We start from the raw sequence: 14,957 nt of genomic DNA, 5'->3' as shown, positions 1-14,957 counted from the left end.
GTCAGGGGTATGGATCAAGGATTGGCAGTGCCATGGGAAATGAAGCATTATGGGAGGATTCGTTCATTATATTTTTGCTTTGTACATTGTCTTTCCATCGTCAAACCAACCTTGGCTTGTGGTGCAGCTTACAGCTTTATGCCAACATTCAAGAGCCAACATTCAGTTCTTATTCAGTGCAGGTGACACTAATGCAATGCTAAGGAAAGTGAGAGGGGTCCTGGAGTCGAGGAGGTAAGGAAAACAAGTCATTGTGGGATTGCCAAAAAGCTATGCTGTTTTTCCAACTAAGATACACAGAAGGTTATATCATGGAAGAATGCAGTAAACTGGCACTAATAAATTGTGTGTTATGCTATTTTTCAACTGTTTAATTCTGTAATCAAATAGAAGAATACATTGGTATTGTGTGTGTGTATGTATGTGTGTGTGTGTGTGTATATATATAATATATATATATATATATATATATATATATATATATATATATATATATATATATATGCACAGACAATAATTTCAATTTACTACAAAGGAGGTTTAAATAAAATCTAATTGTTAGAATAGATGTATTTTTATGCTTAATTGGTATGAGTTTTAATTGTGGCTAAGCATATCTGTAATAAAAATATAAATAACTGGTCTCTTTGTCTAACAAAAAGTCCCTAACAAAGGTTCCTTGAGCATAATACAGTTTAAAGAACCACAGAGTTCCTTTGGTCTTTCTCTTGAACAATTATATTGTTTAGGTTATATACTGTACATGCAAAGAACCATTCCTGTATATGAAACAACCAGCGACAAAATCCAGGAACTGTTCAGTTAGTGATTCATGCCACCTAGGAATTCCTCTAATTATTTGAACAACAGAGGTTTCTATAGAATGTGTTCTACACACATAACATTTTATCTGATAGGACCTTTATATTGGGTTCTAAATGCAAAGTATCAAATTACTGAACCTCTATTTAGAGCATTTTTAAAAATGTATAGTAATTTATAGAAATTTATAATAATTGTTTTCATTTATGTTTTAGAAATAGACATAACAATCAATCACTCTTTATTTTATACAGAGCCTTTCATAGTGGACCACCATCACAAAAAGCTAAAATTATAAGGATAGATGATAAACCATGAATGTTAAAGCTACAAAAAAAATTTAATGAATTCACCCATTCTATTTTACCCTCTGTTCCAGTCAAAAACGGGTTTCAGAGACCGTAAGACCCCTGTAGTTTGTCCATATTGGTAATGTTTGACAGCATGGAAAAAAGCTGTTCCTGATTAGCCTCCAGTTTTTCGTGGAACATTCGGAATCAAAAGTGGCATTTGTGGTACACTTTTTTTGAAGGAAACAACCCCTGTATTCTCTTCTTGCTTTATAAACTGCACTACACAAATTGTAAGGCGCACAGTATGCAATGGGTAGAGACCATGCACAGTGCTATCCATGGTGCTGAATTGTGTTTGACTCTGCTTATTTCCCTGCATACTGACTCCTCTCCATCTGTCAATGCGAGCATCAGTTCTGTCGGGTTTAAATCCGTAAAACAATATCCACAAAACACATTTAGTCATTTAAAGGAAACGATTACTGCAAATCATGAGTCATAAAAGACTTCTATTGTAAAAGCTAGTGTTTTATATTGACCCCTAGAGACACCACTCGGAAACACAAATCATGAACTGTCGTCTTCAAAGTGATATAAAAAGTTAATACATGTGTCTAAAACGCCCAAGACAAACATGCAATGATCAATTGACTGAAATTTCAAAAGATCACCGGGAAACGAGGAGTGTGGTAGCATCGAAGTAAAAAAAAAAAAAAAAAAAAAAAAAAAAAGTCTCTGAAGATTAATTATAAATAATATAACTTAAAAAAAGGTTGGCAAAATAAGACAAACCGTTTAATGTAAGGTATTAATCAGATTCACCATCCCGTGAGTTAAACTCAGTGTGTGGCACAGGTGCAATGTTATTTTCAAGTACACGGTAAAAAGTGGTAGCATACTGCTCTTGCTCGCGCATGCCTAAACAAATCCTCTAAGAAAGTAGGGAAGCACCCATTCAAATCTGGTACCTTATGCTGCTTTCGGCCATTTTTAAAAAATATTTTTAATTTAATTTATTATATTTTCCAGTCTTTTACATCGTTGTTGATGTAATTTGTCATATGTGTCCACCATTAAGAAAATAGTATATGAATATGTATGCAGCTTTGCGGTGGACTTTTCATTTTGTCGTCTTCGTAGTATTTTTTTTTTTTATATTACTATTATTTCTAGAGAAATTGATTGTCTGTTTCCAGTTTAAGTTTGCAAAAAAAGGTATCATTAATTGTAAATGTACCTCAGTTTGACAATAGGAAAACACCCATCAGATCGCAATTGATAGCACGTGTACCAAAATCTGACAGCATACGATTTTCAGTGTTATAACATATCGCTTTCTAACGTCACACGGATCAAGTCTGATGACGTAGCACTTTCTTATACCACCTCTGTACACATGCAAATTTAGTTTATATATGGTTAGTATATAGATTGGGTGTGCTGTAAAACTCGCCAGCGTGATTTATGTACTTTGTTGTGGTTTATATGTATTTAAAAAAAAAAAAAAAAAAATCTGATTGAGAGTTATGTGATAGGTAATGTACATAAGAACTTGGCCTTTCGAGAGATTTATTTGTCAAATGTAAACCTTAATATTCTTTATTGTGTCTTTCCTAGATATGTGCAGTATGCAGTTTAGCGACATGGATTGTTTGCATTCAATGCAGCCTTTAAACAAAGCTGAAAGTTACCTCGGAATTCTCTGTAAGTCGATGTAGGTCTGCATCAATCAACCGCGGTGATTTATTTCCTACTGATTTCTGTTAATGCTTAAAATAGTTTCAGCAGATTTTGCTGATGCATAATCGATTTTTAACCCTAAAATGTGTGTAGATCAAATGCAATTCCTAACAAACTTGCATTTTGAAACAGTCCCAGGTCACCTGTTGCTTTTCAAATTCGTATTTGATTGGACCTTAAATACAGTGTTGATGTGTTGATCTGTTTTATTATCTTAAACAGCAACTTTTGCCACTTGTCTGTCTTTTAGTCAACAAGACACATGTGCAGGTTTCTGCTAAGAACCAGACCTGTCCTGCATAATCATATGATGAAGCCAAAATCACAAGGATGTTTAAAACCCTCCAATAGTTACTCTTAACAAAACACTAAAACAAAAATAAAGCAAATGGTTATAGAAATCTAAAACAATTATATATAACTGGGACAGGAACTGATTAGTATCCCCAGCCTGGGATATTACAGGTTCCTGAAAAGGTCAAATGGGACCACTGTGGTTCAATATAATAAGTGCAAGAAGCATCTTTTCTTAAGACAACAGTACGTTGGAGAACATTTGCCACGAGACTAATATTTGATAATAGGCTATGTAATAAATGTTCATTCAGCACCCCATGCAATAAATTCACATCACACCATTTGATTTTTGATAGCCTAAATGTTGCATGTATATTTTTAGCAATTATTTATTGTGCAAAAAAATTTCTTTAAATGTAGCTCACACAGGGTTAGATACACATAAATACATAACTTTTATTATTATTATTATTATTATTATTATTATTATGAAATAGCGATGGTGAAATGATTCATCACAATTACTAAATATATGCTGTAGCCGAGTCCTGAATGTTACAGCTTGCAACTGTAAAGGGTATAGACTATAGAAAACCTGAAGGCATTGCATGGTGCAGTATTTGTTTTGTCAGTGACTGGGTTCAGCAGCCAACATCGCCTTTGGCTCATATCGTGAATGAGTAAGAGCAAAGAGTAGAACAGGGAGCGCGCACGAATGTTGGGACGTGATGGTGTACTTTTCACCTGACATGTCTTTGTGAGCGAGCCCAAACTGGTAGGGTAGGGTATGGTACGGGCATAGCAAGGGGATACAGTGGCTCCCCGCGTGAACGCGGCGGAACCCCATTCTGAAATGTGTGAGCGTGTGCCTGTGTAAAGTAGGGGGGCACGCTTGGGGGCTGCGGTCCCATTGACTGTGTTCCACCTCCCTGACAGCAGCATCGGCAGCAGCAAAGAGCAGAGCGCTGCACAGACTCCGCCTAGCCAACATCAAACACCAAACCTGAACCTAGCGGTGGAGAGATTTTACAGCAGCCAAACCCAGGCGTCGCTGATTTACTGTATATTATTATCTCCCCGTTAAGATGGGCTACCAGTAATTGAAGGGGGTGGGAAGGAAACCCGAATTGAAACAAAGCACAAAGGTGGGTGCACGCTGTCATGAAAGGCTTGCACTATTTCCAAGAACTGCTGCTCAGTCCATGGACTGTACTGTAAAAAGTGGGTTTGCACAAATAAAAAAGGCACGATAAGGAAAGGGTAAAACATGTCTACTTCACTGGGGCCCCGCGGCCCTCGCCCACCTACCGCGCCTCTGATGGAAGATCTTCCAGACCTTAGCCATCTGACGGAGGAAGAGAGATCTATTATAATGGCTGTGATGGTTAGACAGAAGCAAGAGGAGGACAAAGAAGAAGCCATGTTAAAGTAAGAAAAACGACATGATTTGATTTGCTTGTATCCCTGTGCTCGCATTGAAGTAAGGTGAATCAGATATGCCTTGCCAATATTTATTTGATTTAAATATATTCTCATATTTACTTTAATAACTTAACATGCCCGATATCGCCGCGTTTTAGGTGCGCTATGTTTCTGTGTCAACGGTTTTTTTTTTTCCATTTAGAAATATTGAGAGTCTGAATGTCTATAGATGCTTTTTTTGTTGTTTTTTTAAATTTTAATTTACATATTACATTGGCCACAATTAACATTTATGTTAAGTTATATGTGTTAAGATTGCTGTAAGATTTGTTTATTTGTTCAATGGGGAAAAACATGTACATTTTTACACAGGCTACTCCTTGCCTCAGATAGATATTTGTTTCTCTTTAAAAATAATAAAGGTTTAGTCTATTAATTATGACGGTTAGCCTCGGAGCTTTCTGTCCAAGTAACATTATATTTGAACTGAGAAGCAGTAACCTAGGGTGATGATATTCACAGGTGTATTGAAGAATAGGGGGTGTGATCAACGCTTCACAAAAAAATCAAAGAACTACAAACTCAAATTCAACGTTGTATATAAAATGAGTATTCTTTTAAATATAATAATCGATTATATTTTTCGACTTCCCCTCAACGATTCTAGGCGCTGACCAGTGTAGTTTGTGACTGCAAAGCCCGCTGTATTTAGTTTTATTTGCAAAGCAGGAAATCATGAATGTGTATGAGAGTAATTACTAATGCATTTACACATGCATTGCTTTCGACATCGGTGTTTGAAGGAACGCTAGACGGAAATCTGTTGCTTTACATTTCTTCTACTGCTATGGTTCATGCATGGTCTTGTGCCAACATATTCTCGAGGTGGATTCCATGATGTTCCTTTTTTCAAGATGTGGGGTGTGGTTAATAATTTAGGTGCTTGGTGTTGGCAACTACTTTTTCAATACATTTCTGGGACCTGTGGGGGAAAAAAAAAGTATATTAATTAGGAAAATACATTCTTTTTTTTTTTTTTTTTTGTATTTGTAGTACATACAGCAATGCTCATATTTTTCATGCAAGATCATATATTGACTTCCAGCCTGCGTTGTTTCCAGGTTTTGGTGCATACATATTAGTAGTCTTGCTTTTTTTGTTGTTTTTTTTTTTTTAATTCTTATTCTGTACAGTATAGGCTTGTAATCAAATGCAATGTTACCTAGTTTGCATGGTTCATCGCTCACCTAAACAACATATACCACTGTAGACTTAGCGTCTGTGGAATAGCTTATGCAAAATCTGATATATCAAGAAATGACAATAGGCTTTAAAAAAAAATGGACAAGACCATAGAAGAAAAAGGGTTATTGTGAATTTGGAACAGTGCGGTATATATTTTGATCAAAAGACACACGTCCAAAATAACTTAGACTTACAGAGTTTTTTTTTTTTTTTTTTTTTTTTTTAATGTGGCATCATCGTTAACATAAAATGTAAAAAACATAACATGTATTTTCTTATATGGTTGCAATACAGTAGAGTCTTCACACGTTTTGATATAATTCAGTTTACACCTATTATCCATCTACATTTTTTTTTCTAATTATGTCCAAAATCTAATAAACAAAAAATCAATAACTTCTATCTTAGAGACTTTGGCAGGCACATGTATTAATCCTAAACCCCTTTCACACTGGCACTTCTACCCGGGCCCGGACCTGGGTTCTGGCTACCCAGGTCACAATCCCGTGTAGTGTGAAACCACGTACCTGGGTTGTACCCGGGTTAACCTGGGTCACAGCGACCCACCTCAGGATGTGGGTCGACACGCTTTGACCCGGGTTGAGTGAGACAAAATGCATGACGGCGGACGAAATAACAAACAGCCGCGCCTGTATGAAGGTTTCACTGCCGCAAGGAACATTTCTGTTTATTCAGTTTAGCCATATTTTTGTTGCTTGAGACACAGCATGAGCCAGATTGCAGCAGGGATGAAGAAACATTTGCTCAAATCAGCATTTGGGCCCACAGTTCAATCTAGAGAAGCTTGGATGGAAGTGCCTGTAACAAGCTGCTTCTGGGGCATTGATATACGTGTTGTGTTCTTGCTCCTGCTTTATCAAAAGCAGTGTGAAATTGCATAGCTGACCTGCATGACACTGGGTCCTGACCTGGGTAGGTTCTGACCTGGATAGAGCATGCCAGTGTGAAAGGTGCTCTATTTGAAGCACTCCTTTGCATCAGTTTAGCAACATACAGTATGTAGGAACAGGAACATTGCATCTTGTGTTTCTTTTTGATGTGTTCAGCTTTATTGTACTCTGCTAGTCAGTTCTGGTCAAACAAACAGTTTGCTGTTCAAACGTTGCTTGCTTTAGGGATCGTCTATAATGGTTTGATGAATATCAAACTGCATGTTATTCATAAAAACAGACATTTTTATAATAACTTGTATGCTGAATCTTTGTAGATGGGGCCCGATACTGTTACTGATATTGATTTGAAGTTAGATTGAGGCCATCTGTTGCCAGCATCATATAAGACTGTAGTATTATTTAAAAGGTAACTCTTTAAAATAATGGCTGCAGATTTATAATGAAGTTTGGCTGAATACAACAGGATTTACACCTGAATATCTTATGCATTTCCTCTGAATTCTGAAGTAATTAATTCTGAATTCAGCCCTATTAATTAATATGGATTTAATTACCTGTGTTTATTCCATGTTTCTTTGTAACAAATTATTTTGAGCACATGTATAAGGCTTGCATTCATGCGCCCACCAGGAGCTTGTTAGAAGTGTTATTTCATATATGAGTGTGTGACTTATACATGTGATCAACATCATTTGTTACAAAGAAACATGAATATGGCTAAACAAATCCACATGAATTAACAGAGCTGAATTCAAAATGAATGACTTCAAAACTCAGAGGAAGTCCATAAGATAAGCAGGTGTCATTTCTGTGGTATTCAGCTGGAATTCATTATGAATTTGCTGCCATTATTTTAAAGTGTTTTTGTTTTTAGTTAATATTTCATCAGAGTCAAACCTGTATAACCTTGTCTTCAGTGACCACTATGGTGCACTATTGTTTCTGAATCTAAACTATCTTACATCCCATTTTAAAACAGCATTTTAATATTATTTTATTGAGAAGCAAAGCGTATAGTAAGTGAAGGCTGATTGAAACCTAACATACCTGTAGAGATAGGTATGAACAAGGCATATACTGTACGTTACATACAAAGACCATCTATTTTTAGATGGTCCTTTTGGGCAGCCCTCGTAAGCAGTTTTGATCATGTACTGTAATACAGTAGTTTTTAGATCCTCATAGCCTGAATAAATTCAACACCTTCAACACCTGATATTACCTGCCCATCCTTGGAAATCTGTTGCCATGTTGATTTTCATGATCATGCAATACATGATGTTTATAAGGCTCTAAGCCTTCAGAAGTGGAATCTTTGAGTCACATGGGTACTGTGTTGTAAATCATCACCCTTTTGGCTGAGATGAAGAAGCAAGGTCATTCTTTGTGAACTCTAAGGCTTCAACGGCATCTGGTGCCAAGGCCAACCATCCCTGACTGCCAATGTCAAAAACGCATGTCTGTTGTAAAATGTAGAACAAATGTCTCACCCATTGGTTTTGCATTGGCAGTAAATGGGTTATATTTAAGGTATCTGTCTGAATACTTAGGGCAGCTTGAGCATGTGTGTGTGTGTGTGTGTGATATATATATATATATTATATATATATATATATCCGTATTTCCTGAGGAAGCTTAAATTCTGTGGGCACTTAAAGCCCAACACCTTCGTCGGGTTTAAATGGTGGGAGTTAATTCCTTTTCGGTTTGTAGTTTATTTATCGCGTAAGGTGTTCTCCAAAAATTTCGGACGCAGCCCAAATTTACCACCCTCAATTAGAGGAAAAAATAAAACATCAAATAAATATGCATTCACAAAGATGCAACCTCAATTACACTGTTGTATCGTACAAAATTGACACAAAACAGTGTTGTTGTAGATTAACCACGGAGCTTGTTTATTGTTCTGTATAGTACTTAAGATGGCGTCTGTGTCGTACACATAGCACCACTCACTTACGGCATCACACATCCTGGCAACAGCAAGCACCACACAGCATCAGGCAACATGTAACCCAGCAACCACAACAGCATTAACTGCATTGCAAACACAACAGTCAGAACGGTATGCACAATACCAACATAACATAACATAACATATGCATATGGAGAGTACTCGGACCTGTTTTCACCCAATTTGTGGACTGTGGTATTGCTTGGCATGTCTAAAAATACGGGGGTCTGATCAGTATTTCAAGTCTGTCTAATCTGGTACTGTTTGTTAGAAATGCTGAAATTGCAAATGTTTATCTTGGAATTCCTCAGGAAGTTTGGTTCGTCTTTTCTTGGCAGCCAGTCACGTTGCTGTTTGTGTACTCGGGTAGTCATGTCTTTTGTTGGTAATTTTAATACCTGCATCACTATACTGTACTCCAATTCAAGACGCAGGATATTTTTGGAAGCAAAAAATGGTTCAAAAAGTGTGTCTTGGGGCTCCTGTGGTGCATCCGGTAAAGGCACTCTGCATGGAGTGCAGGATGCGCCCTACAGCCTAGATGTCGCCGGTTCGAATTCAGGCTATTCCACTGCCGACCATGGATGGGAGTTCCCAGGGGGTGGCTGGTCACAATTGGTCGAGCGCCGCCCGGGAGGGGGTGGGGGTCTTAAGTTGGCCATATATATATACATGCACTTTATATTCCTAATTGAATATCCTGAATACCCTTCAGCAGTCATTCATTGCTGAAACTGTGGACATGTTTATAATGTAAACTTGGTGGAAACGGGTGTTAACCCGGAAATCGTTTTTTTTAAATAGCATTTGAAACCTTAAGGCCTGATATTTAGCCCCTGTTAGTGCAGAAATCTGTTTAAGATGTAAATTGCAATCCATCTCGCACAAATGCAATTTTATAGAACATTTAATTTAATTTATTTATTTTTTCTGCAGAATGTGTTGATTTTAATGAACATCAGGGGAAAAAAGTGGCTGCACATCCAAGTAGACTGAGGACTGAGTCTTTGAACTTAAAAAATGTGCAGGTTCATTGAATTGGTGTGATTGTGTTGTGTTACTGGTAGTCTGTTTGTTTCATTAAAATATATACATACAGTATACCTGCATATGTCAAAACCAAGCTAGTTAATAACAGGCAACAACACTATCTTTGAATGTGTATTTGGATCCTGTAGGATACAAAACAGTCACAGAAGATGGACATGTATATGGAGAGTAGAGGTGACTGTTTAACAGATGTGTTCATTAAACTCTCATGTTTCAACTTCTGCCTTCTATAGGTAGAAGAAAGCTGAAGAAAATATGTCAGTGAATTAGCTTGTATATAGATATATACAAAATAAAACATGTAATATGTTATATATTTAAAATAGTGAATCTAACATCTGTTTATTTCACAAATAACACCAGCATCATATTTATCTAGTGTAATGATTAACCAAAACAATGTTTACACAGACTACTGCTGTGTAATTATAGAAGATAGAAATTAACTGCTTTGCTAACAATATGAATCACACAGTTAATAAATAAATAATATTTTTGTAGCATGTCTGCTTCACTTATGATACTTTTCTTTCAGTTTTCTTCTCATGGTAAAGCACATTTAAAAAGGGTAGTACTAAAAAAAAAAAAGAACCACTTAACACGTTCATATGAAATGTAAGTTAGTTCTAAAAACTGCGATATTACACAAAAAACATTTCACAAACTGAATTAGATATCAGGGTTTTAATTTATGCGTACACTATGTGCTCTCAATTTGCTCGATTTAAATACTTCCCAGAAACACCGATTTCGAAAGATGTCATCGCTTCCCATAATTTACTCAACATTTTTAGTTTTTACTGCAGAACATTTTGCAGAGTGGCTAAGTAGCCATTGCACTTATCTACAAATGCGTGTGCATGTGTTCTCCACAAACATCACACAATCACCCTAGTTCTAACATGAACTAAAGCAGCAGTTAAAGAACTCCTGTACTTAGGAGGTTGTCACAGTTCTGGTTCAGTTTGCAGTTACGGAAAATATCCTCCAGAGTATCGAAATACTATGTAGAGGGTCGTGGCTATAATTAACAAAATCATACAATTATTACATTTAAAATACCACTGCATCAGGTTACATCTTTATGTAATATAATACTTAAAAGTAGCTCATCACAACTCAACTGCATTCCCACGCCACAAGCCAGCTCCACTGGGTCACTGTGTCATGTTCACATTCAGGTGAAGAATTTCTCTTTATATGCGTTGCTGTTGAATGAACAATCAACTGCAAATCTCCCACACCTGATGCATGCATTCTTTGTAGATCATGACGACATTCCTAATGAGCAGCATTTGAGTTTAGTTAAATTTTTGCAGGCCCAGGGAGGACTAAAAAAAACGATCTTTGGCAAATTATTGATAGGCGTGTTGTAAAAATTATTTTAAAATATATGGTACGTGGGCACTGTTTCTTTAGCTTATCCTTAGCAAATGAAGATGCTTTTAATTACGCTAAAGCCATTCACAGTAATAATGAGTCACATTCACCATAAATATCAAAGAAAAATGAGTCACCTGTGGTGAGTATGCTGTTGTACTTCTCTTGGCTCAGCAGAGTCTTTCACCTAGAAAATGTTCTCGTTGAGTCACTGCCTACATTTATATCAGCAATTTCAGTTTCTGAAGAGAAAGGGACATCTGAATAGGGAGTTTAATTTAAATGATTCACAATTGCATTTGAATTACAAAGCAACACTAGTCTAAACAAAATAGATACTGTTAGAAAGGGAACGCTGCTGCAGATGATGTCACCCCGTTAAGCTTCAAAGCCGTTTTGAGAGATTAGATTTGAAGGTTCTGGTTGTGAACAATTCAATAAATTAGTGAGGTATGCTGTTTATTCATTTCTTTAGGCTGATCTACTACTCTGTATAGCTTGATTCACTGTAGCTTAGGAGGCTTCCAATTCCTAAACCATATGAATGCATTCATGAGCAGGTACAATTCAGTGGATGTATGTGAAGTGTAGGCTGTGCAGTTTTGAGTAAAATGTGAATTATCCAAGTTTTCATTGTATTCCACCTCTACTTAAATCTAAAAACAAATAACATTAAATATAACCAAATCCCAGGCAGCATGGTGGTGTGGTTGTTAGTGCTGCTGCCTCACAGTGCCAAGGTCCTGGGTTCAATTCCAGCCTAGGGGTCTGGCTGTGTGAAGTTCACAATTTCTCCCTGTGTTTGTGTGAGTTTTCTCCAGATGCTTTGGTTTCCTCCCACAGTCCAAAGATATGCTGTTCAGATTTATTGGTCACTCTAAATTGCTCTCTGAAGAACTACCCTCTGTAGTCCCACCTTGCACCCTGTATCTCCCAGATTAGGCTCCAGCTCACCACAACCCTCTAAAAGGATCATTCCATATTAGAACCAAAATTGGCTAGGGTCACAAATGAAACAGCCACTGATATGTGTTTTTGGAAACAGGTCTCCAGTGTTGTCTGGTGTTTAGTTTCATTGCACTACCATATGTCCAATTGTATATTTTCCCTCAGTCTACAGTTATTTAATCAGTGTCCTTGGTGTACTAAAATAGAGTGCAGAGTCATGTGTTTCCTCTATATAATGTGTAGCATCTTGTATTTTTTATCTTTAAGCCAAGTTTTGGGCAAACAGGAGCAAACATGTAACTTTCCCAGAGTTGTTTTGAGTTGTGTGTTGAGTTGGTTTTCTTCAAACTTGGTCACAAACCATAAGATAAGAGGTTGTAGACATTTACGTAAATATAAAATATTGAACAAGCAAGCCAAAACATTTTTTTACAACTTTTCTGGAAAAGGTATTGAAAAAGAAGGCATTCTTCAACCGTTAAAACCTACCAGTATAGTACTTGAATTTGTAATCATCCATCTGTTTTTTGGTTGTATCTCCTGGTAACATGTAGCAAACACTTATTAACTGTCTGTTACTTAAAAAAACAAAAGCCAATGACTTAAAACTAGCCTTTCAGAATGTCCATTTTAAATTAATATGAATATTAATGTGTGTAACTGCCATGTAGAGCTCCAGGTTAACAGATATTCTTTTAAGTCTCATTGGACTACTAATGCAATCAAAAATATATTATCTATAACATTGCTTAGACCCAGGAATATGTGTGGCCTTTATGTTTGTTGTTATGCATTACATAGATATGCAAGCATGTTCTGAAACTGCTAGCCCTTTAAACAAATAATAATGATTAACCCCCAAGCCTAGACATATTTATAAGAAAAGAAAAAGGAAAGAAAGACTATACTACTTGTAGCATTATGCAAGAGTATTGCATGCATAATTACAGTTGGAGTTTACCTGAAGTTATGTTAATACTCAGGAGTAATCCAACTGAAAACAATCTTTATTAAAAATAAAATAAAAAAATAATAGAAATGCAGTTCTCTGCCATAATACTGTACCATGTGTTGTAGAGAAGAAAATCCACTAGAAGCAAGAACTGTACTCCTTATTGGAAAGAAACAGCCTGAACAAAATGAAAGCAGGTAATTGATGGTATTTGTTTTTATTTTATTGTATTTACAGTATTGTTAAATGATGTAAAATATACAGACCTGAGTCTGAGAGAAAAATAATTGTGTGCGATGAACATTTGGGAAGAATATGTCAAAGCACTGATTGTTATTTGAAAATATTTTTGTAAAGAGGCTATTTGGGTTTTAACAGAGAAGGTTCATATGCATGTAGGCTTTTTTAGATTAGGCAATACACAGTACATAGTTACCAACAACTCATTATGAGGTCCTTTACCATTGCAGTCAGTGTAGAACAGTCAACGTAGCTAGTAAATGAGTTCATTTCTAATGCTACTGCCAGTGGCCTTCAATGGTTAACACATACTCATGTTTAATTGCAATTGTTATTAGCAGGCGTTTCACAGATTATAAACCCATTTGCAACCGTATTGGACAAGAATGAAAGGTTGCTGAAAAGTGTAAACCACTTATTTTCCTTATCTGTTATTTCTTTGCAAAGGTGAACAAAGCCTGTTTTAAGATGATTGCCAATCAATTGGATTTGTTTGAAAATGTGACAGTTAATTGATTTAAAAACACAGTTGATGAGAGAGAGAGAGAGAGAGAGAGAGAGAGAGAGAGAGAGAGAGAGAGAGAGAGAGAGAGAGGAGGGAGAGGGAGAGGGAGAGGGAGAGGGAGAGGGAGAGGGAGAGGGTGAGGGAGAGGAAGAGAGACAAAGCAACCATCACTCACAAAGTGAAGCACTTAGCAAATCATTCAGCATTACCTATGTGTTATGTAAGGGATAACACACAATGGGGCGTGGGTTGTGTTGCATTAACATATGGCTGTGATTGGGTTGGAGGCATGAAGTGAAGCTGAGTGGAGAGTCTGCCTTCATACCAACAAAGCCATATGCTAATGAAACACAAACCACAAGCCCTGGAGTGTGTTATCCTGCTTATAAAACAGACATAATAATACACAGAAAAACTAACTTTTAAAAAATAAATTAAAAACTAACAATTTTATTGTAGATATAATCATGGCTAAAAACGTAGCGACTGTAAATATATATATACTGCTTTTAGCGAAGATAATCGAGTGATAATCTATATGTGGTGTTAGTTCATATTGGAGTTCCATTAGAAGCTTTTTTTCGGTGAAACCTTGATGTGTTTTTATCTTTCTTGTGGCAGCTTAGCCATTCAAAATATGCAGTGATTCACAGTTTCTCAGCCTTGTTGCGGTTTTGTAGGAGGAGTGGACATCCTTCTACAAATAAATAAAGACTTAGGAAATACAGTTCTCATTATGTCGCTATCTGGCTTACACATAGTGATATGTTCAAAACAGTGACTTCTTGAGGGGCCCTACAGTATAGTAAGTACATGAATAATTTACTGTTAATTTGAATTAACCACATTTAAGAGTTTAAGAATTGTGATCATGTACAAGAGAAGTTTCACTGTGAACCTTAATCCTTACCTGAAGACCTGGATTTCTCTTCACAAACAACTGTGTCACATTGTGTGGTGGTTATTGACAGTTATTCACATTTGATCACCACATGCATTTCACCTGCCAAGTTGTATTCAAACCAGAGAACAGCTACTGCATTAATCCACTGAACCCCCGACCCCCTTATCCAGAATGCATTGTGGTACTGTCCCAAGAAGTATTAACTCACTCTTAGAGTTTTCGATTTGATCGATTAGTTCAGGTATTGTCAGAGAGAATGACAGGCCCCAGACAAAAGGCAGAGGTTGTGGA

The 14,957-nt window shown here is 36.6% G+C and overlaps 1 protein-coding gene across 14 annotated transcripts in view; it reads left to right on the top strand.

Annotated features, from left to right (window-relative positions):
* Window positions 1-14,957, top strand: part of LOC121316827 (regulating synaptic membrane exocytosis protein 1-like) — a 127,817-nt gene continuing 112,860 nt past the window's right edge. For 6 of the 14 annotated variants that reach the window (XM_041252059.1, XM_041252060.1, XM_041252066.1 and 3 more), the window contains exons 1-2: window positions 4,035-4,580; window positions 13,143-13,214. In XM_041252059.1, coding sequence (XP_041107993.1) covers window positions 4,420-4,580; window positions 13,143-13,214 — 233 coding nt within the window. In that variant the 5' untranslated portion in view covers window positions 4,035-4,419. Of the gene's footprint in view, window positions 235-4,033; window positions 4,581-13,142; window positions 13,215-14,957 lie in introns of those variants that run through there. The other 8 variants (XM_041252056.1, XM_041252063.1, XM_041252055.1 and 5 more) reach the window with 4 other exon arrangements.

The sequence above is a fragment of the Polyodon spathula genome, chromosome 6, assembly GCF_017654505.1.
Source record: "Polyodon spathula isolate WHYD16114869_AA chromosome 6, ASM1765450v1, whole genome shotgun sequence".
NCBI classification, from domain to species: Eukaryota; Metazoa; Chordata; class Actinopteri; order Acipenseriformes; family Polyodontidae; genus Polyodon; species Polyodon spathula.
Note: the sequence above shows the minus strand (reverse complement) of the source record. Positions and strands in the feature narration are given on the sequence as shown.